Genomic DNA, 23586 nt, shown 5'->3' with positions numbered 1-23586 from the left:
CCCTGAAAACGTTACACTTTTCATCCAAGAATCTTCTAACTCCCTCTAGCTTCTTGGATGAGAAGCTGAAACGTTTTCAGAAAAAAAACACCACCAAGGAAGTTCAGTCGCCTTTTGGAAAAGCACTTTTGGGTCCCTCCAGATGTTCACTTGACAATTGGTAGACATGAAAAGTTGAGAATTCTGGCATCTGAAGTCCACACATCTTCAAGGTACCAAAAGTTGAGAAATAGGGCACTGAATAATGACTTACCTTTGCACTCGAGACATTCGGTGCAATTCCATATCATCACTGCCTCTAAATCCTTTTGCGAAGGGATTGTTTTCAATCTTGAGTTGGGTGATCTGCAATGAAGAACCAGAAAGAAAGGCGGGGGGGGAATCAAAGCTTGTTCAGACAGCAGCTGCCCATCAATCATCTATGAGGAATCTGCCCTAAAGAAGAGGGAGTCAAGCTATCCTCCAAAGCAGCAGAAGGCAGGACCAGAAGCAATAGATGGAAACTAATCAAGGAGATGAATTTCAGATCCTGAAGATGAAACTCAAGTACTTTGGCCACCTACTGAGAAGGAAGGGCTCCCTGGAGAAGAGCCTCATGCTGGGAATGATGGAGGGCAAAAGAAGAAGGGGACGGCAGAGAATGAGGTGGCTGGATGGAGTCACCGAAGCAGTCGGCCTGAGCTTCAATGGACTCCAGAGGATGGTAGAGGACAGGAAGGCCTGGAGGAACGGTGTCCATGAGGTCGCGATGGGTCGGACACAACTTCGCAACTAACAACAACAACAATTAAGGAGAGAAGAAACCTAGAACTAAGGAGAAATCTCCTAACAACGAGAACAATTAACCAGTGGAATAACTTGCCTCCAGAAGTTGTATGTTCTCCATCACTGGAGGCTTTTCAGAAGAGATTGGACAACCATTTGTCTGTAGCGTCTCCTGCTTGAGCCAAGAGGTTGGACTAGAAGACCCATCCCAACTCCGTTATTCTGTTATCCAGACCAACGCAAAACAATTTTCTTCTCTAAGAAGTAAACCACCTTCACTTTTCAGCTCCCGTTATCAAAAGGAAGTTCATCCCAACAAGCTGTTGCTCTTGTGATAAAGCATGTTTTGCATGATGACACTTATCATATCCCCACCTCAGCTGCAGATATTTGGAGAGTAAGGTCTCCGAGACACGAGGCAATCAAACAGCACCCTCTCTACATCTCGAAGGCTCACCCGTGAGAATTTCCCCGCCGCTGTTTTCTTCTGTGAAAGAAAGTTGGGGAAGCTACAAGTTGTGTGGCTTTTGTGTTCTAATTAGTCCCTATGTTGACTTGTAAAGCCCTTTTTGTTTCTTGGGAATGTGTGATAGGAAATCTAACGAAGAGAAGAGGAGAGAAGGGAAAATATGGAATGGGATGGGAAAGGAGGGGAGAAGAGAAGAGAAAGAGAAAGAGAAGGCCAAGTGTGATTGGACACAAAAGGAATTTGTCTCCAGTGTAGAAGCTCTTTGTGTACATGCAAAGCAATAGTCTTACATGTTATAAATATGTAACTTTATGCAATTTACCTTACCTAATATAAATATGTAAGACAAGCACTTGTCTTACATATTTACATTATACTTATCCAGAATGGCATCAGGTCTCCTGCCTGAGTGGGGGATGGACTAGAAGACCTCCAAGTTCCCTTCCAACCCTATTATTCTATATTCTTAAATCAGATTTTAATGCTCCAACATTTTCCACTGGCTTTTTTTTCATGGCTTGCCTTCGTTTAAAGGAGCAAAAATCAGCTAGGCAATATCTTTTGACAAATACACTCCATATTTTAAGAACAGACTGTCTGGGAATTTGAGATATTTCCCTACTGATTTGTAGAACATTGATTTTTCTGCTGTAGGTTTACTAATTCTTCCATGCAAGAAGTGCCAAGAAGATGTTAACTCATATCATGTGTATTCTAGATTTATAAACATAAAATGCCTTCTTCCTTTTACAAGCTCAAGGCTACGCAAAGGAAAATGACCCCTTTCAATGCGTTCTCCTTGCAATTCCTGAAGACGATGTGGTTGAGATAAAGCCACACACCCTAAATTATACACTGAAGATCATTTTTTTGATGTTGTAGTAATTGGCCAAAGTACCTGCGACGTACGGCCACAAATTCTGTTGTTGAGTGAGATGTTTGTTAAGTGAATTTTGCCCCATTTCAGGACCTTTGTGGCTGCTGTTGTTAAGTGAATCATTGCAGTTGTTAAGTTAGTCACACGGTTGTTAAATGGATCCAGCTACCCCCCGTTTGATTGTCATAAGGTGGGGATCACGCGACCCCAGGCAACCGTCACAAAGATGAGTCAGTTGCCAAGCGGCGGAATTTTGATCACATGACTATGGGGATGCTGCAACGGTCGTAAGTGTGAAACATAGTCATAAATCACCTTTTTTCAGTGCTGTGGTGACTTTGAATGGTCACTTAAGTGAACTGCTGTAAATCGAGGACTACCTGTAGGTATTACTTAGATATTTTGCATAATATGTAAAGAAACAGAGAGTTATTACTCATTTTAAAAAGTAAGGTCCAATCTCCATCAAGTGGAAATGATGACATTATCCACACATCTATATAGACTTCTTGGCAAAAAAAAAATCATAGTTGTTCCCAGTACTGTCTTCTAATATATTTTTTTTCCAAATTCAGGTTTTCTTCAAATTCCTTCATTTTTCTTCTTCCTTGTTTAGCTTACAGCCCTCGAATGTTCAAGTGGCTTCCTAATCAAAAGTTAATCAGGTCCAATGTTGGGTCAACAGATTTTGAGATCAAGTAGAGAAAGATTTGAAGAGAGCCTTGTTCATTTACGCTCGCTACTAATCAGGGGGAAAAAATGCGATGGTACCTTTTCTGTCTACAAATTTTATTAAAAGACAGCTCTGAAAAGCTCCATTGTGTTAAATCATGGTTTGTTACACAATCCACCATGATCATGGTTTTCACAAGAAAGAAGGAAGGGAGGAAGGAGAGAGGGAAGAGGGAAAGAAGAAAAAAGGAATGGAAAGAGGGAAGAGAAAAGGAAGGAAAGAAGGAAGGGAGGAGAGAGGGAATTGAAAAGGAAGGAAGGAAGGAAGGAAGAAGAGAGATGAGAGAAGGAAGGAGAGAGGGAATTGAAAAGGAAGGAAGGAGAGAGGGAAGAGAGAAGGAAGGAAGGCAGGAAGAAGAGAGGGACGAGAGAACGAAGGAGAGGGAATTTAAAAGGAAGGGAGGAATGAAGGAGAGAGGGAAGAGAGAAGGAGGGTAGGAAAGAGGGAACTGAAAAGGAAGAGTGGGAGGGAGGAGGGTCTTCCTTGCACCCTTGTTGTCCTCCACCATCGTTGCCCCCTGACGGCAAAGCTTTTTCCAAAACCAGCCCCTTTACCTTGTGATTCTGATAGGAGGTCACCGCAATGAAGGCTGTCTCTGGAAAGACGTGGGTGCAAAAGGCTGTGTTTTTGGAGCCAAACCCGTTGTTTTCGTCTGCTTTGACAATGTGCAGCCTGGGCTGGTACTTGTGCATGGAGTTGAGGATAATCTGCGAAGGAAGGGTAGAAGTAGGGCAGCCTCAGTCAGTTGGGGTGGAGAGAGGGCCATGCGCCTTTCCCACAGAGGCCTCCACCCAAGAGGCCCCTGCATGCCTCCCTTTCGGAGTTCGACATAGGAAGGAAAGATCTGCCCACGATACGGGATCTAGTTTCCTTACAAACGAAAGACGCCTCACGATAAATCATGATTTGTTCTCCAAGCTTCAAGGGGCCTCTTTCATACAACACTAAGCCACAAGCTGTGGTTTGTAACGTTCTGGGGATGGGATTATTATCTTGACAATGTAAGGGTGTGTCAGTGGGGATCACGGGTGGTGCAGTCCAGCACGGAGAAGGGAGAGGTAGAGGGGCAGGGGGAAGAAAGGGAGAGGGAGAAGGGTGGGAAAAAGGAGATGGAGGAGTAGAGGGAGAGGGAGAGGAAAAAGGAGAGGGAGAGGAGAGGAGAAGGAGGGAGAGGAGGAGAGGAAAAAGGAGATGGAGAAGGAGGGAGAGGAAGAGAGGAAAAAGGAGAGGGAGAAGGAGGGAGAGGAAGGGAGGAAAAAGGAGAGGGAGGAGGGAGAGGAAAAAGGAGAGGGAGAAAGAGGGAGAGGAAGAGAGGAAAAAGAGGGAGAAGGAGGGAGAGGAAAAAGGAGAGGGAGAAGGAGGGAGAGGAAGAGAGGAAAAAGAGGGAGAAGGAGGGAGAGGAAAAAGGAGAGGGAGAAGGAGGGAGAGGAAGAGAGGAAAAAGGAGAGGGAGAGGAGGAGGAGGAGGAGAGGAGAGACGAAGGATTTTCTATATCATGCCGTCTATTTATGGAAGACATTCTCCCCCCACCAAACATCTCCATCATTCCAGAAAGAGCAGACAGAGACTTCCACAGAGACACACACACACACCACCTTTGTTGTGACACGGCTTATTAGCAGCATGTGTCCTCGTTCCCTCTCCTGTTGCCTATTATGCGCACGCTCTCCCTTTGGACCCGCTTTAAAGAGCCATAAATGTCAGTGCGATGAGCCTCCGTCCAACTGCAGCTCCATCCCAACCTTCCATGCATGCGGTCGAATGTTATTCTTTTGAACAAGCCCGAAAGGAAAACAAGCAACAGGGAGAACAAAACGAAAACATTCGGAGGCGTCTCTCAGCACAGACCTCCGTTTTCACAACCGGCTTCCAAGGCCGCGAAGGGGTTTGGCCAACCGACTCGCCTGCCTGGAAGATCGGGCTGCCCCATTTAGGTCAAATATTGGAGGAATATGGTCTTTTCCTGGCTGGGAAGTTGCTCCAGAGATCACCAGATGCCAACAATTGCATCTGGCGTCCAGGAGGCTCTTTTTTTCATCCCAGGAGAAGCTCCTTGGTGGAGGAGAAGGAAGAGAACTGGAACTAATCCAGGTTTCCTCCAGGAATTCGACTTGATTTGGTTTCCCTCAAAACAAATAGGAGAAGGCAGCCGAGAATTTGCAGTAGAGAACGTCCAATCCAAACTCTTCAGGGGGCTGCATTTTAGCATTAAGGAGGCAAACAGATGAGAATCAAGAGAGCGAACCCAAGGCTTGGCCGTTGAGGGACTCCAAAATAAGAATAGAGCTGGAAGGGACCTTGGAGGTCATCTAGTCCAACCGCCTGCCCAAGCAGGAGACTCTATATCAGTTGATGGCTCACCTTTTTCGCCTTGCCTGCCGAAATTGCTCGCATGCGCACGGCAGCACTTGCATGTCTGCCCACGCCCACCATGCAATGTGCCCCTCCCCCTGCGCATGCATGCGTGACACACGCACCCTGCCCCACCTGCATGTGTGCGACTCCCCTGCTCCCCCTGCACCCACCCACCCGTGCCCCATTTCGGGCCTAGCAGGCCTCCCTGAAGCCTCCTGGGACAAAATAAATGGGCCACAGGGGGAGGGGAGGCACCCCCCCCCACTCTCCCTGCACATTCATGTGCAATGCTCCCCCTGCATACGCGCATATGCCAACCCCTACCCACACATGCATGTGCGATGCCCCACACCCACACACATCTCCCACATGCATAGCAGAGACACGAAAATCAACTGGTTGCTGGATTGATGGTAGACTTTACCTCCCACCCTCTGGTCTCCACCTGTCCATTTGTTTGGGTTATCATATTGAAGTATTATCTATGGAGATTCTCCGTCATCCAGGACATAGTTGTCCCAAAGGTGCTTTTTGTTGTTGTTGTTGTTGTTGCAAAGTTTTTTATTTTTTCATTTGACAATAATACAATACAATAGCAGAGTTGGAAGGGACCGTGGAGGTCTTCTAGTTCAACCCCCTGCCTAGGCAGGAAACTGTATACCATTTCAGACAAATGGCTATCCAACATCTTCTTAAAGACTTCCAGTGTTGGGGCATTCACAACTTCTGGAGGCAACTTCTGTTCCACTGATTCATTGTTCTAACTGTCAGGAAATTTTTCCTCGGTTCTAAGTTGCTTCTCTCTTTGATTAGTTTCCACCCATTGCTTCTCATCCTACCCGCAGGTCCTTTGGAGCATAATTTGACTCCCTCTTCTTTGGGGCAACCCCTGAGATATCGGAAGACTGCTATCCTGTCTCCCCTGGTCCTTCTTTTCATTAAACTGGGCATCCCCAGTTCCTGCAACCGTTCTTCATACGTTTTAGCCTCCAGTCCCCTAATCATGTTAGTTGCTCTTCTCTGCACTCTTTCTAGAGTCTCAACCTCTTTTCTACATCATGGTGACCAAAACTAGATACGACATTCCAAGTCATCAGAATGCTGCAGGTCAGGATAATTGCTTGGAGAAAAGATGAGCAGACTTCCAGGCTTAAAAAACAACAACAACACCCAAATACCCCATTCCACACACAAAAATTAAGCCAGCCAATCCCCATCGGTCTTCTGAGCTGGCTCTCTTTGCTTTTGATGATATCTTGAGTTGTTTTGCCTGCTGGGTTGAATGCTCAAAATGTGGAAAAGATTTGGTGGCTTTAAAAAAACACACAACCCAAACAATTTTTTTTAAAAAAACTGAAAAACTCCACGGAGGTTGGTTCGCTTTTTTTTTTTTTTTTAACCCTGGTGCAGTTAAGAACCGACAAGACATGTTTCAAATGAAGTCCTGCTCTGTTTTTGGGGGGTGGGGGTGGGGGGAAGAGATCCTTTTCTTCTGATTTACGATCGCTAGGAGTGAAGCCAGCCATCGGATTAATTCAAACGGTAACTTGGGCTGGGCTCGACTCCATTCCGGGTTCCCAGATTGTTTAACACATTGTACTGATTTGGTTTACAAGGCCTGGCCGCCTTCCTTTTCATCTCCCCCTTTCCCCCCCACTCCACGCGTCCATGAGTGCCACTTGGAGAGGCAAGCATTCAATTAGAGTCAACTGTTGACAGATTGTGGTGGCTGCCCGACACCCCTCAACTGCTCGCTTCCATCAATGTAAGCCCAACCTGATTCGTGGTTAAGCACTTCGTTGGCTGAGCTTCAACGCGCAAAGCTTCAAGTTAATCAAGGCGTCGTTGCGACGAAGCTCGACGGATAATTTGGGTCGTGACGGCTTGATGTTTTTTGATTGCAGGATTTCATTCTTCTTTCTTTCTTTCTTTCTTTCTTTCTTTCTTTCTTTCTTTCTTTCTTTCTTTCCTTTCTTTCTTCTTTCTTTCTTTCTTTCTTTCTTTCTAATTTTAGAAGGCACACAAATCCTTCAAGACTTTAAAAGCGGGGTTGTAAGCTAAAACAGAGGATGAACAATTTGCGGACAAACTGCATATGTCTTGTCTCACAAAGAGAAGGACGAAGAGGGACGTGATAGCTATCTGCCAATACTTGAGGGAGTGTCACGAAGGAGAAGGGGGACAACCGTTTCTCCAAAGCACCAGAAGGCAAGATGAGAAGCAATGGATGGAAACTAACCAAGGAGAGAAGCAACCTTGAAATAAGGACAAATTTCCTGACAGTGAGAACAATTAACAAGTGGAACAACTTGCCTCCAGAAGTTGTGAATGCTCCAACACTGGAAGTTTTTAAGAAGAGGTTGAACAACTGTTTGTCTGAAATGATAGATGGTTTCGTGCCCAAGTAGGGGGTTGGAGTAGAAGACCTCCAAGGTCCCTTCCAGCTCTATTCTGATATTGCTAAACAAGAAGAGAAGCAACCTAGAACTAAGAAGAAATTTCCTGACAGTTAGAACAATTAACCAGTGGAACAACTTGCCTCCAGAGGTTGTGAATGCTCCATCACTCCCTCTTTTAAGAAGAGACTGGACGTCCATTTATCTGAAATGGTATAGTGTCTCCTGCTTGTGCAGGGAGGTTGGACTAGAAGACCTCTAAAGTCCCTTCCAACTCAGTTATGCTGTATTCTATCCTGTAGCACTTAGTCAACAAACTGAGATCCCCCCCCCCTTTTTTTTTAAAGCAGCAGGATAGATGAATCAGATTAAAGCATCCAAAGCAAGGTACTTTATCATTGGAAGGAGGAAAGGAATTAAGAATATCAATTCCAGAAAGGCTTATATTTGCTGAACGAGACCACCTGCAGTTCTCCAAACTTAAAACAGGGTCAGGCTTGGTTAGAATTTGGCAGAGCATCCCAGCACTGGAGATTAGATTGGGAATTTTAAAAAAAAATGCAGAAGAAGCCAATGGCAAACCATTAGCCAAGAAAGCTAATAAATGTTTCCACCTAATCACTGTCATTGGATTTGGAAAAGATGTATTTTATTGCAACAGATTTTACCAAAGATTCATTGCACTGCAGTTAATATAAAGCAGGAACTGATGGTGGGTGGAACCAAAAAGAGAAAGAAAGAAAGAAAGAGAGAGAGAGAGAGAGAGAGAGAGAGAGAGAGAGAGAGAGAGAGAGAGAGAGAACGAGAACACCAAGTTGGTCTACTTAGTTAAGGCACCATTTAGAAACCAGGAGACAGTGAGTTCTAGGCTTGCTTTAAGCAGGAAAGCTGGCTGGGTAATTTTGGACCAATCACCAGGAGACTGAGTTCTAGTCCCGCCTTAGCCAGAAAATTTAGCTGGGTGATTTTGGACCAATCACCAGGAGACAGTGAGTTCTAGTCCCGCCTTAGGCAGGAAAGTTAGCTGGGTGATTTTGGACCAATCACCAGGAGACGGTGAGTTCTAGTCTTGCTTTAAGCAGGAAAGCTGGCTGGGTGATTTTGGACCAATCACCAGGAGATGGTGAGTTCTAGTCCCGCCTTAGGCAGGAAATTTAGCTGGGTGATTTTGGACCAATCACCAGGAGACGGTGAGTTCTAGTCTTGCTTTAAGCAGGAAAGCTGGCTGGGTGATTTTGGACCAATCACCAGGAGATGGTGAGTTCTAGTCCCGCCTTAGGCAGGAAATTTAGCTGGGTGATTTTGGACCAATCGCCAGGAGACGGTGAGGGTGAGTTGTAGTTCTGTCTTAGCCATGAACACTGGGTGGGTGTTTGAACCAGCCCCCCCTCTCAGCCCAATTCTACTCACATTGTTGTTGTTGTTGTTGTGGGCAAAATAAGAGCAAGACAGAGCATCATATGACTTGAACTGAGTGGCATTTATACAATATTAACACTCTAGTATTTATATAAACGAAACCTTTAAAGATAAAGTCGTAGTTTATATCAATATGAACTGTGATTTCCAAAATGTCAATGTTTTTTTTTCCCTTTTCCCTTTTATTAATATTTCCTCTTAATGCTTTACGTGGCTTCAATATGGTGATATTTATGCAGTGTTAAAGTTCTTGAGGCTCTTTTGATTGGGTAACTTAATAAAGAAGAAATGAAGACATGTTCTGTCAGTATCGATTACACTTTAGGTTATGACTATTGTAAGTTTAACATTATTTGACTTTTTCATAGGTCAATGCTGACAAGCATCACATTGTTTAAATGTTGCATCCAAAAGTAAAAGCTTACAATGTTTTCATACCTAAAGCAAAACTGGATATGAAGACTCTCCTATTTTGATCTCTTTGTCTCCATCTCTGACTATGTGGTTCCACCTTCTGCCTAACAGTTGAGTTAGCCCCACAGATCTACCGTATTTTTCGGAATATAAGACACACCAGAGTATAAGATACAAAGATTTTGAAGAGGTAAATTAAAAAAACAAAAGGTTTTGCACTCTGTAGACCTCCCAAATCCTCCGCAGGCCTCATTTTTTGTGAAAAATGGAGCATGCAGAGAGTTTGAGAGCCTTGCAAACTGCTCCTTGGGGCTGGGGGGGGGGGTAAAAAACGCCCTGTTTTTGCGAAAACGGCCCTGGTTTCTGCCCCCCAAAAGGGTATGCATAGCCTTTAGGAGGCTTGTAGAGTGCTCCTGGGGGCGGGGCAAAAACGAGCAAAAAGCTGCGCCCTATACTCCTAAAAATACAGTATGTAGGAAAAGAGCAGGCAGAGCTGAGGGTGGTGTCAAATGTGCCATTAGCTTGGAGTTTTTGCATTGCCATCATAAGCGATCCATGTTTAACCTCTCCTGAATTTCATTGATTCTTATCTGGCACCAATTTTGTCCTGAACGTCAGTTGACCAGATTCTGGTGGTATAAACTTGAATAAATTTTCTATGCTGCAACCTTAGGTATGGTCCTGAGAATATATTGGTTGGAGTTAGTTCTTGGCCCCATATAAGAAACGATGGCTTTCATGCTTGAAGTAAGGTCCACATGAAGATATTCAGATTGGGATTATTCATTAGGGCACCTAAAACACTCTAAACCAGGCTTTTCCAAACTTGGCAACTTTTAAGACTTGTGGACTTCAGCTCCCAGAATTCCCGATGTTGGCTGCGGAATTCTGGGAGTTGAAGTCCACAAGTCTTAAAATTACCAGGTTTGGAGACCCCTGCTCTATCCTGATGTGATGCTCATAGCCATCAACAATTATGTCCACTAATACAGCTACAACTTCAAGAGGTGGGATCTGATCAAACTCGAATGCCAGCCTGGAACAGCTAAGTCATACTTACATGGCCGAATGGGTCGAGATGGTTATTGGTCAACTTGAGCTTTTGAAAGGAAACCAGCTGTCTCATCCAATGGGCCCCAGTAGCCGGTGAGTCTGGATGGACATACAATCTTCCAGGCATGGACGGTTCAGCCTTCCCAGTTACTGACCTATCAAAAGCAACACAACATTTGGGAGTTTGTACTTCCCTTGTTTCCTCTTTGTTTGACCCTTAACTTCTTGAGAAATCAGAGAAATCAGCCAGGGCAGCAAAGGATGGGGAGATTAAAAGACTTCCTAAACCAGGGGTCACCACTGAATTCACAATTTAAAATCCTAATAGACCACTAATAGGATCTGCCTAATGACCGGCTGGGTAGGTTTGGAGCATACACAACTTCTGGAGGCCATTCGATATGCTGATTAATTGTTCTGGAAGGAAATTTCTCCTTGGATCTACGCTGCATCTCTCCTTGCTTAGTTACCCTCCATTGTTTCTTGTCTTGCCTTCAGGTGCTTTGGAGAATATGCTGACCCCCCTCTTTTCTTGGTGGCATCCTCTCAAATATTGGACCATAATTTCAAACAAGAAAGGTAAGATCTACCTCCACCCTTCTATCCTTCCACAATGGCCTGCTGGAGATGGTTGCTGGACTGATGGTAGACTTTACCTCCCACCCTCTGGTCTCCACCCGTCCATTTGTTTGGGTTATCATATTGAAGTATTATCTATGGAGATTCTCTGTCATCCAGGACATGGTTGTTCCAAAGGTGCTTTTTGTTGTTGTTGTTGTTGTTGCAAAGTTTTTTTTTCATTTTATAATAATACAGTACAATACAATAGCAGAGTTGGAAGGGTCCTTGGAGGTCTTCTAGTTCAACCCCCTGCCTAGGCAGGAAACTCTGTACTGTTTCAGACAAATGGCTATCCAACATCTTCTTAAAGACTTCCAGTGTTGGGGCATTCACAACTTCTGTTCCACTGATTCATTGCTCTCACTGTCAGGAAATTTCTCCTCAGTTCCAAGTTGCTTCTCTCCTTGATTAGTTTCCATCCATTGCTTCTTGTTCTGCCTGAAGGTGCCTTGGAGAATAGCTTGACTCCCTCTCCTTTGGGGCAGCCCCTGAGATATTGGAAGACTGCTATCATGTCTCCCCTAGTCCTTCTTTCTCTTAAGCTAAACATACCCAGTTCCTGCAACCGTTCTTCATATGTTTTAGTCTCCAGTCTCCTAATCATCTTTGTTGCTCTTCTCTGCACTCTTTCTAGAGTCTCCACATCTTTTCTACATCGTGGCGATAAAAAACTGAATGCAGGATTCCAAGTGTGGCCTTACCAAGGCATTATAAAGTGGTATTTTCATAACAAATAACCACCTGTATACTCTTACATAACCAACATCATATTATATTGTTAAATATTTACATCAGTTCGTCTTACCATCAACTCCCAACAACGATTATTGGCTCTTCTGCTCTCCATACACCATATTTGTACCCTATCCATCACTTTCTTCTCCCTCTCTCCTCCTCCTTTCTTCCCTCTGTTGTCCTTCTCTTCTCTACTTCCCCTTCCTCTCTCCTTCTCCTCTCTCCCCTTTCCAATCCTTTTTTCTCTCCTCCTCTTCCCTCCCCTGCCCTCTCTCCTATCCCTCTCTTCTTCCCCTACCTCTCTCCTCTCTTTCACACTCTTCATCTCATTTACCTGGTGTCTTTCAGCCTCTGAGCAAGCTCCTTTTTATGTTGATGGTATTTATAATTCCTTTTCAATATACATCTTTAATTTTAACATACATATCTTCCCCCTTCTTTTTTAAAAGAAAAAGAAAGTATACATATATAGTAATTGTATTTTTAAACCCCAACCCCCCCAGCCTATTTTGGGCAGAGATGTAGACCTGGTTACGATTCCCAGCTATTCTCACCATTATATTTATGTAGGAGCTTTTTCAAGAGGCAACACAGAGCACAGTTCTCTTCCCACCAAAGGTGGTTCCTTATTTTTCTACTTGCGTTTTTTACTTGCTTTCAAACTACTAGGTTGGCAAAAGCTGGGGCAAGTAACGGGAGCTCACTCTGTTACGCGGTGCTAGGGATTCGAACCGCCGAACTGCCGACCTTTCTGATTGACGAGCTCAGCGTCTTAGCCCCCAATGCCAGCGCGTCCCATTCTAATGACATACCATTTATTATCTGCAAATTTGTATCGATGGTCGTCCGAGGGTACAATGTCCATGAGGAGAATGTACTTCGTTTTGGGGTTCAGTCCTGTGACTTTCACTTTGTAGCTAGGAAACATTCGTCTGGAAGCAAACAAAGGACAGGAAAGGAATGTCATTCTAGTTAAAAACAAATGTCCTGGAACAGGGACCGCAACGTAACATTAAACAGTAAGATGGACAAGTCTGTACACAAACCATAGAAACACACAACAGAAGTTTGGAATCGTAAAATTAGGTTTGGAACCCAAACTGGAGGCAATATTCCAAGCGTGATCCCTGAATGTGTTTCCTCTTCCTCTCCTGCATATTTCTGGGAATTAGGGAGGAGCTTTTTCTGAGACACTTTCTTAGATTACATTTCTGTTCTGGGCCCAGGTTTCTGTTATCTGACAGTTGCCTTGGCTGAAGCTCTTCCTCTTGTTCCTGAAGGTATTCCCACAGCCCATTACAGGAAAGGAAGAATCAATTCATGACAATTTAGGGGAAGGAAACAGAAGAGAAGAGAGAAGGGAAGGGAAGAGAGAAGGGAAGGGAAGGGAAGAGAGAATGGAAGGGAAGGGAAGAGAGAAGGGAAGGGAAGGGAAGAGAAGAGAAGAGAAGAAAAGAGAAGAGAAGAGGGAATGGAATGGAATGGAATAAGTGAAGAAAGGAGAAGAGAAGAAAGAATGGAAAGGAAGGGAAGAGAGAATGGAAGGGAAGGGAAGAGAGAAGGGAAGGGAAGAGAAGAGAAGAAAAGAGAAGAGAAGAGGGAATGGAATGGAATGGAATAAGTGAAGAAAGGAGAAGAGAAGAAAGAATGGAAGGGAAGGGAAGAGAGAATGGAAGGGAAGGGGAGGGAAGGGAAGAGAAGAGAGAATGGAATGGAATGGAAGAAGTGAAGAAAGGAGAAGAGAAGAAAGAATGGAAGGGAAGGGAAGAGAAGAGAAGAGAAAATGGAAGAGAAGGGAAGGGAAGAGAAGAGAGAATGGAATGGAATGGAAGGGAATGGAAGAAGAGAAGAAAGGAGAAGAGAAGAAAGAAGGAAAAGGAAGGGAAGAGAAGAGAGAATGGAATGGAAGGGAGGGGAAGAGAAGAGAATGTGAGGGGGTAGAATTTGAGTATATAAACACATTTTTATAGATTGAATATATGCTTGTGTAGAAATATATATTGCCTCCACTTTGTGTTGTGTTAAGGAAGGAAGGAAGGAAGGAAGGAAGGAAGGAAGGAAGGAAGGAAGGAAGGAAGGATTGATTTTTTTTCTAAAAAATGCATGTTCACTCTCATTGCAGATCAACTGTTTAAAACATATTTCATGAAATAATATAATCGCTCGCTCTTTCTGTGGTAGATAAATACTGTCTTTTCTGGATATTTTCTTCCCTTCCCTTTGTCTCTCTGGATCTTACCTTCCAGCTTTGGTTATAATCATTTCGGTTCCCACGTCGTGAAATTTGAGCCATAGCTCTCGTTCATGTAAAAATACTTTGATTCCTTCCATTCCCTGGAAAGAAAAAAATACAAGGAAAAAATCATTTCTCCATCTCTCCCTCTCTTTCCTCCTCCCTCCCACTCTCTGTCTGTCTGTCTCATTCTCTATTTCTCTCTCCTTCTTTTTCTCTGCTCTCTCTCTCATTCTTTCTCTTTCTTCTTCTCTTTCTCCTTTCTCTCTTTTCTTTCTCCTTTCTCTCTCTCTCTCCTTCCCTCTCTCTCTTTGTCTGTCTCTCTCATTCTCCTTCTCTCTCTCCTTCCCTCCCTCTCTCTGTTTCTGTCCACACATATACATTATATAACTGAATAAATATATATATATATATATATATATATATATATATATATATATATATATATATATATATATATATATATATGTATATACACACACACACACATACATACATATACATATACATATACATATACATATACATACACACACACACACACACACACACACACATACATACATACACAAACACATATTTTGTTTACTGAGATGAGCAGCTATACAAACCTAACTAACAAATGAATCTATATAAAACCAGAAGAACATACAGTTACAAAGATACCCAAGGGGTTTCACCAAGGACCCCCTACTACAAAAAGGAAATACACCAAAGGGGGCGGGGAATGGAAAACACGCAAATAAGCACCATCTCATTCACACGTGCTCTTATAACGTGCCCTTCTGTTTTCATTCCCAAACACCACTTCCTTTCCTCGGGCCGTCGCGCACAAATTTCCACGGGTCTCTCTCTTCGAAACACACGTGTGTTGGAGCCAGTTCTTTTTCCAATACACGTGAAACCCGTTCTCGCCCCCGACGCACTCCCCCTTTCAAAGTCAACTTAACATTTGAGTTGCCAAAGGCAAGAGTCTCTGACCAGCATCCTTCTCACGTAGCCCCCCCCCCCCCCCCCGATTGGTGGTGGAGCCCTCAGGGCATTCCAATCTCGGGGCTTAATCCGGGGAGGGGAGACCGAGTTACATGTGAATGGATCTGGCGGGGGAGAAAAGGGGAACCAGAGTCTGGTTTTTTTGCGCCCCCCACCCATTGATAACTCGATTTTGCGCCGTCTTTGGTCTCATCCCTTGGCAGCTCAAGAGAGTTTGGGCGTTATCTCTCCCCAAATGGGGAGGGCGTTTAGGGGAGGGTGGCCCAACGCCCCGCATTTTCAGAATCGCTTGCGCCCGCGGCCGTGGGAGCCGCTGGGAACTTTCCGATACCAGCAGCGCTGATAAGACCCAAGCATCAAAATAGAAGGAGCTATAATAGGACAGGCTGGAGATTTCCTGAATATTTTCTTTTTTTTCCGAAAGGAGAGGGAAAGAAGAAGGAGGAAAGGAGAGGAAGACAGGGAGGAGACATAAGAGTAGGAGAGAGGGTAGGAAGGGGGAAAAGAAGAGAGGAGTGGGAAGGGAATGGGGATTTTGCAATATCCTTCCCCTGGAGTGGAGGGGGAATGGGGATTTTACAGTATCCTTTCCCTGCCACGCCCACCAAGCCATGCCCACAGAACCGGTATCAAAAAAAATTAAATTTCACCACTGCTTGCAGGGATTATTAATATTAATAATTGCTACTATTACTAATTATTGTTTGTGCCATGGGTTGAGAATGATTGAAGGCACTGAAAATAAATACAGGTAGTCCTTGACTTACAACAGTTTGCGTAGTGACCGTTTGAAATGACCACGGCATTGAAAAAAGTGACTTGTGATCATTTTTCACACTGAACGACCATTGCAGTATTCCCATGGGGATGCAAATTTACCCAGTTACCCAATCAAAAGAGTCTCAAGAACCTTAACACTGCATAAATATCGCCGTATTGAAGCCACGTAAAGTATTAAGAGGAATAACAATATTAACAAAAGGGAAAAGGGAAAAAAAACCTTGACATTTTGGAAATCACAGTTCATATTGATATAAACTACTTCTTTATCTTTAAAGGTTTTGGTTATATAAATACTAGAGCGTTAATACTGTATAAATACCACTCTATTCAAATAATACGATTTACTGCTCATATTGTATAATATAATATATAAAGACAGACAGTATGTAATTGCCATCTTGACGTAAAAAAAACCTTAACAGGCAAAATCCTACCAACTCGGCCCATATTTTTAATAGAATTTTGTATTATTATTATTTTTATAAATAACTCAAGGCACTGAACATGACCAATTCTTCTTCCTCCTTTTATTTTCCCTACTGCAACAACAATCCTGTGAGGTAGGCTGAGCTGAGAGAGAAAGAGGGATGAGTTCAAAGACACCCAGCCAGCTCTCATGCCTAAAGTGGGACTAGAACTCCCCATCTCCAAAGTCATCCAGTTGGCTTTCATGACTAAGGTGGGATTTGAACTCATGGTTTCCCAGTTTCTAGTTTGGCGCCTTAACCCACTAGGCCAAACTGCCTCCATTTGGGCCACTGAAGACTTTTCTTCATCTGTCAGCCTACCCTTCTAAAGCAGATTCCCTCTGTCAGGGAAAATTCCACCCTGAACTAATGAGGTGTGGACCGTCGGCTTTCCAAGCAGCATATTTCCGAATAAGCAGAAAATAAAACCCGAAAACATATTCTAATGAATAACTTTAATATAAAATAAAATACAATACAAATCTTACTATCTAAATCTTACATTTTGGCAAGAGCTATGTTGCCCACCTCCTTCGGCAGGCGAACGGAAGATCAGAAGGAAAGTAAAGAATGTGTGACGTATTATGAGACATGCGCATTAATCATTGTCAGATAAGAAACAATTCAGTCTACTGTATAACTCAGAATATAAGCACAAGTTGGCAAACCAATTAACGCAGTGACACCCTCAAAAGCAATTCAACAGCAGTGAACCCCAAAATTGAAGCTGGTGCCACATCTAAGATTAACACCAATAGCCGATATTAAACGGCTGTTTTTCTCAAGTGCCCAGAGAGGCAGGAAACCCACACAGCTTAAAAAAATAATGTAGGGCACTTATGGTGAACCTTTTCGGCAGAGAGTGTCCAAGCCAGAATGCATGCTGGAGCGCTGGAAACACAAAGACCAGTTGGCCGGTGTCCATGGGCGTATTGGAAACCAGAAGAGGAGCTGGTGATAGCACACATGCCCACAGAGAGGGCTCTGCATGCCATCTCTGGCACCCATGCCATCGGTTCTCCATCACAGATGTAGGGCATTTCTACAAATAGCTGCTGCTTTCAGTTGCAATTTGACCTTGGAAGAGGTAGAATGACCAGAAAGGGAAACCTCAGGATGACAGTAGCAAAATTGGGATTTGTCCATCAGGCCTTCTTAATATGAAGAGACAGGGGGAGGGAAGGAAGGAAAGAAGGAAAGAGAAAAAAGGGAGCAAGAAAGAGAGAGAGAAAAAAAAAGAAAGAAAGAGGAAGGAAGGAAGGGGAGGGAGAGAGAGAAAGAAAAAAGAAAGGAAGAGGAAGGAAGAGAAAGGAAGGAAGGAAGAGAGAGAAAGAAAAAAGAGGAAGGAAAGAAGAAGGAAGAGAAAGGAAGAAAGCAAAAGAGAGAGAGAGAGAAAAGAAAGAGGAAGGAAGGAACAGAAAAAGAAAAAAGAATGAAAGAGGAAGGAAAGAAGAAGGAAGAGAAAGGAAGAAAGCAAGAAAGAGAGAGAAAAAAAGAAAGAGCAAGGAAGGAAGACAGAAAAAGAAAGAGGAAGGAAAGAAGAAGGAAGAGAAAGGGAGAGAGAGAGAAAGAAAGAAAAAAGAAAAAGACAGAAAAAAGAAAGAAAGAAAGGATGGAAGGAAGCAAGGAAGTTTCCCTCTTGCAAGGGAGCCACAATTTGGCTTTCTCATCCTCATGTTAATGACAAATCACTGAGAATCGGGCAACATATACACTTAATATACTTTCACCATCATCGTGTGTAGACAAACCAGCTTCCAAGAAGGAAAAATTTAATCCCTCTCTCTCTCTCTCCCTTCCTCCCTCCCCCCCCCCCATAATTGGTAGGCAAGGAGAGAGATTAGAAAGGAAGCCTTCATCCTTAATCACCAATGAACAGATGTTGGGACTTTGGGAAGAAAACAAAAAATAAAAACAGCTCCAAAAGGAAAATCCTGCAGGCAGCTCGCTTACAAATGTGCAAGCCAGAAATGTACATTTGAAGATGGGTGCAGAGGGTCTTCTTGTTTGCCTACAGGTTGACTCTGGGCCTTCCTTCTGCAAGGACAGACGGAAAGTTAGAGAGCAAGGAGCCACAAAGAGGTGCATCCATGAATGGCCCTGCCTGGAAAAATCCCCCCCCCCCCCGCCCCGTAAGGGAAAAATGCAGGAGGTGAAAGAAAAGGAAATAAAAACCAGCAAAAGAGACCAGATCTAACTTCTACTTTAAGGACAAAAGCTTGTCTGCATTTAAAACAAAGCAAGTCGCCTTTGGCTTTTGGTGGAAGGGCGAAAGGGCCTTTTCCCTGAATGAGAATTCAGACATAGTCTTGCAAGCAAGCAAGCGAAGGAAGGAAGGAAGGAATGAACGAACGAACTTTGCAATTTGTAAATTAAGGAAAGAAGAAAAGAAAGAAGGAAGGAAATACGTTTGCAATATGGGGAGGGAGGGAGGGAAGAAGGAAGGAAGATAAGAAAAAAGGGGGAAGGGAAGGAAGGAAAAAAACTAAGAAAAGGGGGAAGGAAGGAAGGAAAGGCAGGAAGACAGGCAGGCAAGAAGGAAGGAACTTTGCAATTTGTCAATTAAGGAAAGAAGGAAGGAAGGAACTTTGCAATTTGTAAATTAAGGAGAGAAGAAAAGAAGGAAAGAAAGAAAGAGAGAGAGAGAAATAGATAGAAGGAAGGAAGGAAGGAACTTTGCAATTTGTAAATTAAGGAGAGAAGAAAAGAAGGAAGGAAAGATGTTTGCAATATGGGAAGGAGGGAAGGAAGGAAGTTAATTTTGGTTTAGATCCACGGGGGGGATCCCAATCTGTAGTTTTCGAAAACAACCTAACTACGGTTGGTAGTTACTTCCTCCGGGATTCATTACTGGGGGGGGGGGGAGAGAGAGAGAGAGAGAGAGAGAGAGAGAGAGAGAGAGAGAGAGAGAGAGGGGGAGGTGGGGACCTTCTGAATAAAAGGCACCCCCAAAACCTGCAATTCGGGTGTTCCTTGCTGGGTTTGTGCGGAGCCCCGTTATGAAAACGGCGGAGGAGCCGTTCTCCCGGGTCAAGAAAACAGCAAGGCCTGGCCTCTGTCGACAGGGAATTCACTGCTCTCTCCCACTCACCTCCTCGGAAGGAGAGCAAAAACAGAAAACTTGCCCTGAAGAGGGACCTGTTGTTGTTTTTTTTAACTCAGACGGAGAACTTTCTCTGCGACCGTCCCCCTGCCATCGATCAAGGCAGTTTTCTTTGTTTGGATTTCAAAACAGAGGTGGGGGGGAGAGAAAGAGCGAGCAGTTAGGAGATCTGTACCTTCCTCATCAGCGCCATCCCCTCCCCGTGACCCTCCGCCCCCTTTGGACTTAATCATCATAATTTTTATAGGCGCCTTGGGTGCAGTTTCAAAATATCTGGAGAGCCATTGGAAAACCGTGGGCATTGACAACAATCACCGCAGGTCAATTGCGAGAGGCGGCTTTGCCGAGGATCCCTTTAACAGCACCAAACATCCACATCTGCCTAGCCCAGACCCTTTGGGGAAAGGCTCCATAGCTGGATGAAAGGACCAAATCCCATCTAAAACATCTGGCTGACTGTGCAATGAACCGTGATAATAGGCAGATGTTGATGGGGTCAAAAGTGTGATTTCAGCAACATCTGCCTAACCAAATCCTTAGGAAGGACTCGATAGAGTGGATAAAAAAAACCACACCAAATCCAGTCTAACCCCCGGACTGCGAGAGGAAGCACGATAATACTATCATCTTAACTCGATTTTCCTAATGCCCACTTCGAAACAGAACTCCTACAGAAGGATAATAATGTTCCAGAAGATTCTCTGGACTCTGGGCAGGCAACAATAATAAGAGTGAAGATGATCATCGTCTTCAGAATTTTTAATTATTCCTATAAACTGCCCGATGGAGAAGGAGGAGGAGAAGAAAGAGGGAGGGGGGGAGAGAAAGAAGGAAAAGCGAAGGATTACATAAAGAGAGAAAAGGAAGACAAATCAAAAGACGGAAAGAGAAGGAGATGAGAGAAAAAGAATAGGAAGGAGGAGGAGGAGGAGAAAAAAGGGAAAGAGGAGGAGGAGAAGGAACAGGAGAAGCAGAAGCAGAAGGAAGGAGGAAAAGGAGAATGGGAAGGAAGAGGAGAAGGAGAAAGGAAAGAGCGAGAAAGAAAAGAGAGAGAGAAAGAGAAGGAGAGTTAATCAGACCAGAGTTCATTTGAGGTTGTTGTTGTTATTGCTATTGCTATTGGTATTACCATGACCAAGCATCTCCTCCCCCCTCGTGCCTCCCCTTACCTGCTGGGTGAAGGCCGGCTGGGGCGATGCCGGCTGCTTGCTACTGGTGCCCCCCAACTGCCCATCTGCCTTGTCTTCGGGGCTCAGCTGTTTTGGAGGTGAATCTCCCGGTGTGGCCGCCAGTCCAAACTCTTCCTCCGCTCCTGCCATCGTCCAGACTACCTCTGCTGCAGGGAGACAGAGAGGAGTGATGAGGATAAGGGCCTGGGGGCCCACGATTGACTCCCCCACCCTCTTCTGCCCCGAGAAGCCAATGGGGGGGGCACATAAGCTTTGCCACCCTGTCTGTGCCAGTCCTCAGCCAAAAGCCACTAAAACACGCAGCCCAACAATGGGGTTCCGGAGACAACCGTCCCTTCCTCACTCAGCAATGGAGCCACAGAAATGGACAGCAGGCATCTTTCCCACCTAACCCCCCCTCCCATGCCTCACCCCCCAAAATATGACATTACAAGCTGGCACTCAAGCGAGAATATTAAAATATTCTGCCTGCAGGCTCCCAACACCAGCCTTCTGTGTTTTAATGCAAGTACCCTGGGAGAATGATCTTAACTATCTGTTCCTGGAGTTAAGAAAAATAATCCAGACTGGGGTTGAAAATTTCACTCCCGGGGGTGGAAATTCAGTCACGGGTCTAGAATTGGGCCATCAGGTTGGCTGGAAAGTAGGAAATATAATCCCGCCCAGAGATTAACCCAACATGGATATATATCGCCGATGAGTGTGTTATAGAAAATCTAGATTTACAGATGACTAGCGCTATATACACTTTTTTCAACCTGTATACCCACTGAAGTTGGGTTCCCACAACACATTAAACCTGGGTTCACAGATATGGCTGTGTCCCTGCCTCCCAGGATACCCTGCGTAACAACAGCACCGGCCATATGGTGGCCTTGCAAAATGGGGCAGTTTGCAAAACAGGTTAAAACCAGGGCAGTGTCTCTATAAATAGGATAATTTAAAAAAAAAAAAACCTTCCAGTTCCTCAATCCAAGCTAGTTAATTGTGTGAATGTGCACCCCACCAAATGTATTATTCTAGTTGTGCATGTATTATGGCTTCCCTTTCTAGAGACTGTTATATTTAACATCAAATTGCAACACACACTTAAAGAGGCAAAAATATGCCTCTGTTAAATCTTTGCTCTCTCTCTCTCTCTCACACATAAATACACAGCAGGTACATTAGACCCACAATTTCACACAGTTGTTTTGTTTGCAAAAAGAAACTGTTTCCTCACAGAGTAATGTTCCATGGAAAAAGTGGGGGTGGGGCAGGCACCCCCAAACTAGTCCGATTGAATGAAAATGTGTGAATACAATTACTAACGGTTTCATTGTTTAGGCTTGTCTCTAAGTAAGGACCTATGGAGTTACATTGGGGTGTTTGGCCAGGAGTGTGTATATGTGTGAGGGAGGGGGGTTTAAATTTGAGAATATATTAAGGCATGCATATATATCTCTATCTCTATCTATCATCTATCTATCTATCTATCTATCTATCTATCTATCTATCATCATCTATCTATCTAATCTATAGACACAATAAGAAAATAATGTAGAAGGAAGGAGGGAGGAAGGAAGGAAGGATGGATGGATGGAAAGAAGGGGAATGAAAGTGAAAGAGTGAAAAAGGAAGGAAGGAAAGAGAAATAGGAAAATGGATAGCGAAGAGGAAAAGAAAAAGAAAAACAAGTTCCTAGTCCTCCATAAGCAAGACAGAAGATGATGGATTATTGTATGCCTAGAAAACACATGTCAAATTCATATTCGATAGGTTCCAGATAAGTTTTCTAACCGAAAAGGTTTTTTTTTGGGGGGGGGGGGAAGAGTTTCCTTCCCTGTCTTCTTTCTCAGTTTTTATTCCTGCTTTCCAAAATGCCAAATTACAATAATGTTTTTTTTTTAAAAAAAAAACCTGCTATAGCTTCTTTTTATTTTTACATTATTTTACTTCTAGAAGTGAAGGGGCAGAAAAGCAGCAAAGAGTTTTGCCTCTAGAAAAGAAGGAGGGAAAAAAACCAAGTATGCTTTTTCCGTCTAAATTGGGCAACGAGTAAGAAATGTCTGAAGGAAGGTTGTAAGTTACAACCCGGAGGAAAGGGGAAGAGACAGGGAAAAATTCAGCTCTTGCATTCAAGAACAAAATGTGAATTTATCCCCAAGCGTCATGCAATTATCAGGTCTATAAATTTGGCCTCGGGGAATTTTAGCCTAGGACGTTAGCCTTATGTTGCCTTTTCACAGTCAAACCTGAAATAATAATAATAAGAAAAAACAAATACAAAGAAAGAAGCAAAATATAGGAAGGTAAGCTAAACCACGTCAGTACTCAATAAAAAATAAGTTCTTACCTATTACCAAGCACTATTTAATACTGTAATTCACTTCCCTGTGAGTAATTTTGACTTCTAAACCAAATTCAAGCCTTCGCAAATCTAAACAGAGAGGAACTTCCAAATAACATTAAATCTAAACCTAAATTTTATATATGCCTACTCAGAAAGAAAGCTGGTCAAGATCAGGGGAATTTATTCTAGAGAAAAGACCGTTTCGGAATCTAAACTGACAGAAATGTTTTCTACATTTACTTGGAAGTAAACAAAAAAAGAACAGAAATAAAAAAGCTGTACTCGCATTCTAAATAAAACCCTGTTTAAAATCTTACGGTTAAGGCCTATTAACTTGGAAGGTGGTGGTGGGAATGTGGGAACTTATTCAAATCTACAACAAATTAAAACAAAATGCCCAACCGAAATAAATTGATTTTAATGCTGCCAGACTGCCTTTTAAAAGAGTAAAACAAAAGCTTTTATTCAATATTAATAGGGGAATATTTTTAAAAGCTTTGGGATGGGAAGAAGAATATTTAAACAGCTATATTAAAGTAGTATAATATATTTAAATTATATCTATCTATCCATCCATCCATCCATCTACAGTTTATACACATACTGAGACATAAATACTTTTATTCAATCTTAATAAAGGATTTAAAA

General features: G+C 43.4%; 1 protein-coding gene and 1 long non-coding RNA gene across 3 annotated transcripts in view; one reads left to right on the top strand and one right to left on the bottom strand.

Moving 5' to 3' along the window:
* TBX5 (T-box transcription factor 5) overlaps positions 1-23586 on the bottom strand; it is a 38754-nt gene that overhangs the window by 6419 nt on the left and 8749 nt on the right. For both annotated transcript variants that reach the window (XM_081966923.1, XM_081966922.1), the window contains exons 2-7: positions 20586-20752; positions 14077-14171; positions 12650-12769; positions 10489-10636; positions 3399-3551; positions 254-345 (exon numbers count right to left, since the gene is read on the bottom strand). In XM_081966923.1, coding sequence (XP_081823049.1) covers positions 254-345; positions 3399-3551; positions 10489-10636; positions 12650-12769; positions 14077-14171; positions 20586-20735 — 758 coding nt within the window. In that variant the 5' untranslated portion in view covers positions 20736-20752. The remainder of the gene's footprint in view (positions 1-253; positions 346-3398; positions 3552-10488; positions 10637-12649; positions 12770-14076; positions 14172-20585; positions 20753-23586) is intronic.
* LOC309399284 overlaps positions 10260-23586 on the top strand; it is a 667582-nt gene continuing 654255 nt past the window's right edge. Inside the window, exon 1 of the long non-coding RNA XR_014176491.1 lies at positions 10260-10301. This is a non-coding gene — a long non-coding RNA (uncharacterized lncRNA). The remainder of the gene's footprint in view (positions 10302-23586) is intronic.

The sequence above is a fragment of the Natrix helvetica genome (genome assembly GCF_964273705.1).
Source record: "Natrix helvetica genome assembly, chromosome: 14".
Classification (NCBI taxonomy): Eukaryota; Metazoa; Chordata; class Lepidosauria; order Squamata; family Natricidae; genus Natrix; species Natrix helvetica.
This window is presented reverse-complemented; position numbering and strand designations above follow the sequence as displayed.